Source organism: Montipora foliosa, chromosome 14 (assembly GCF_036669935.1).
Source record: "Montipora foliosa isolate CH-2021 chromosome 14, ASM3666993v2, whole genome shotgun sequence".
Classification (NCBI taxonomy): domain Eukaryota; kingdom Metazoa; phylum Cnidaria; class Anthozoa; order Scleractinia; family Acroporidae; genus Montipora; species Montipora foliosa.
The window spans coordinates 1,796,505-1,799,004 of NC_090882.1; the positions used below are offsets into that span (position 1 = coordinate 1,796,505).

The window sequence follows — 2,500 nt, forward strand, 5'->3', positions numbered from 1 at the left end:
TCAGGCAGCTTAGCAGATTTGGGATCTGGGCTTATCTAACTGAACTGGAACGAAACTGCTGGGTTCCGCGTGTATATTCCAATCATTTATATGCGGCATTTGAAAAGTAGAAGCTATTTAAACGCATCGTTTTATTATTTTCTTGATGTTATGGATTTTCGCATAGATTGATATTCGCGACTTTTCCATAACCAAAAAACTTGTGTTTAACCTGAAGTCCATCTTGTGAAAGGGCGTATGAACTCGCTCCTCGCGAGTCACCGGCCGTACCTCGAAGAATATACGTGAAATCAGGCGGCTTAGCAGATTTGGGATCTGGGGTTATCTAACTGAACTGGAACGGAACTGCTGGGTTCCGCGTGTTTGTTCCAATAATTTATACGCGGCATTTGAAAAGTAGAAGCTATGTAAACGCATCGTTTTATTATTTTCTCGATGTTATTGATTTTCGCATAGATTGATATTCGCGACTTTTCCATAACCAAAAAACTTGTGTTTAACCTGAAGTCCATCTTGTGAAAGGGCGTATGAACTCGCTCCTCGCGAGTCACCGACCGTACCTTGAAGAATATACGTGAAATCAGGCAGCTTAGCAGATTTGGGATCTGGGCTTATCTAACTGAACTGGAACGAAACTGCTGGGTTCCGCGTGTATATTCCAATCATTTATATGCGGCATTTGAAAAGTAGAAGCTATTTAAACGCATCGTTTTATTATTTTCTTGATGTTATGGATTTTCGCATAGATTGATATTCGCGACTTTTCCATAATCAAAGAACTTGTGTTTAACCTGAGGTCCATCTTGTGAAAGGGCGTATGAACTCGCTCCTCGCGAGTCACCGGCCGTACCTCGAAGAATATACGTGAAATCAGACGGCTTAGCAGATTTGGGATCTGGGGTTATCTAACTGAACTGGAACGAAACTGCTGGGTTCCGCGTGTATATTCCAATAATTTATATGCGGCATTTGAAAAGTAGAAGCTATGTAAACGCATCGTTTTATTATTTTCTCGATGTTATTGATTTTCGCATAGATTGATATTCGCGACTTTTCCAGAACCAAAAAACTTGTGTTTAACCTGAAGTCCATCTTGTGAAAGGGCGTATGAACTCGCTCCTCGCGAGTCACCGACCGTACCTTGTACGTTACACGTTTCAACCCTTATGGGTTTCTGATAATATATTACATTGAAGTAAGCAAACCTCTCAGGAATGATTGGTCAATCATGCATTAAATTTCCCTGACCACTTACAATATCTTATGAGTGATTCATATGTTAAGTGAAAAACAAAAACGTTTTGTTTTGTCCAATTAAAATGATGGATTTTCGATCCAACGAAACGTATAAAATGATTAGAGGTAACCATCAAAATCATCAAACTCGTCTTGCTAAAGCTTGCGATATCAGTTGCTATCTAGTGTCATTCCTGGGTTTATATTCAGTAATCATGTCTATCAGACTTCTGTGCAAACGAACTGGCAACAAGCGTCCATCAAATGCGTTATTTTACTTCCGTGAAGAGGAAAAAACTGGGATCGCACCAACTCGTGTCATCATTGAAAAACAGCTGGACTTCAGTGTGGGAATGGTAGTCACTGTGAACTGGAATGGAGAAAAAGTAGACGCAGAAATCCTGGCCTTGGACGGTAAGTCAAAGAGCAACTTTGTTTACAAGTTATCTTTTATCTTCTTTTTTTGAGCAAGTTATCTTGATCTGGACGAAAATCATCGCTACAGGACAGGACTAAACTATTTTTGCCTTATATTATCAGTAAAATGTTTAGTGGAATGAGCTTTTTGTGGATTCAAAGCGCTAGTCACAGTGTTATTTGTTTGGAGCACGCAATGATTTGTCACGAACCAAAGACAACGCGGGATTGATCTGTTTTTAAAACAACAACAAATAACATGATATTTTCCCTTTTTTTATTTCGTTATTTCATATACGGGGAAAAAACACCCATAACTTAAATATATTTTAGCCAAGCAGGCGCAGCCGCGAAAAAAAAGTCAATTGCACCGCTTCACCGGGCGCGCTTTACCGCTGTCAGAGCAGGAGTAACAACTCTTTTTTGAAACTATAACCAAGAAATGCCAAACTCCTCGTTCCAAATTTAATCTATTTTTGAGAAAGAATCGAAATTCTTGCAGCAGCCAGCCGGCCAAGTTTGTCCCAGACGAATGATGCGTCTCTAGTATAAAAACGGCCATTCTTGGGTTCACACAAAAGTCAATTGCACCGCTTCGCCGGCCGCGCTTTACCGCTGTCAGAGCAGAATAATTTTTCTCATTCGCCCGAAACCACGTTCCTAATCACGTTTTGTCTGAACAGATCGAGTAAACAACCACTGCCAGTGACCAGTTATTGTGCCAATTGGTTTATGACAATTTCTAAATATTCGTTTTCTATCCGAGTGCGCGCATAACTTGAACGGAAGTCAATTTCATTTTTGAGAACCGTGTGCAAACGTGTAATCCGCAATTTATAAATTTTAT

General features: G+C 40.0%; 2 protein-coding genes across 2 annotated transcripts in view; both read left to right on the forward strand.

Annotated features, from left to right (window-relative positions):
* The window catches only part of LOC137984718 (proliferation-associated protein 2G4-like), a 38,289-nt gene that overhangs the window by 5,398 nt on the left and 30,391 nt on the right, over positions 1-2,500 (forward strand). The window lies entirely within an intron of this gene.
* LOC137984926 (myosin-3-like) overlaps positions 1,551-2,500 on the forward strand; it is a 6,314-nt gene continuing 5,364 nt past the window's right edge. Inside the window, exon 1 of the mRNA XM_068832263.1 lies at positions 1,551-1,650. Coding sequence (XP_068688364.1) covers positions 1,590-1,650 — 61 coding nt within the window. The 5' untranslated portion in view covers positions 1,551-1,589. The remainder of the gene's footprint in view (positions 1,651-2,500) is intronic.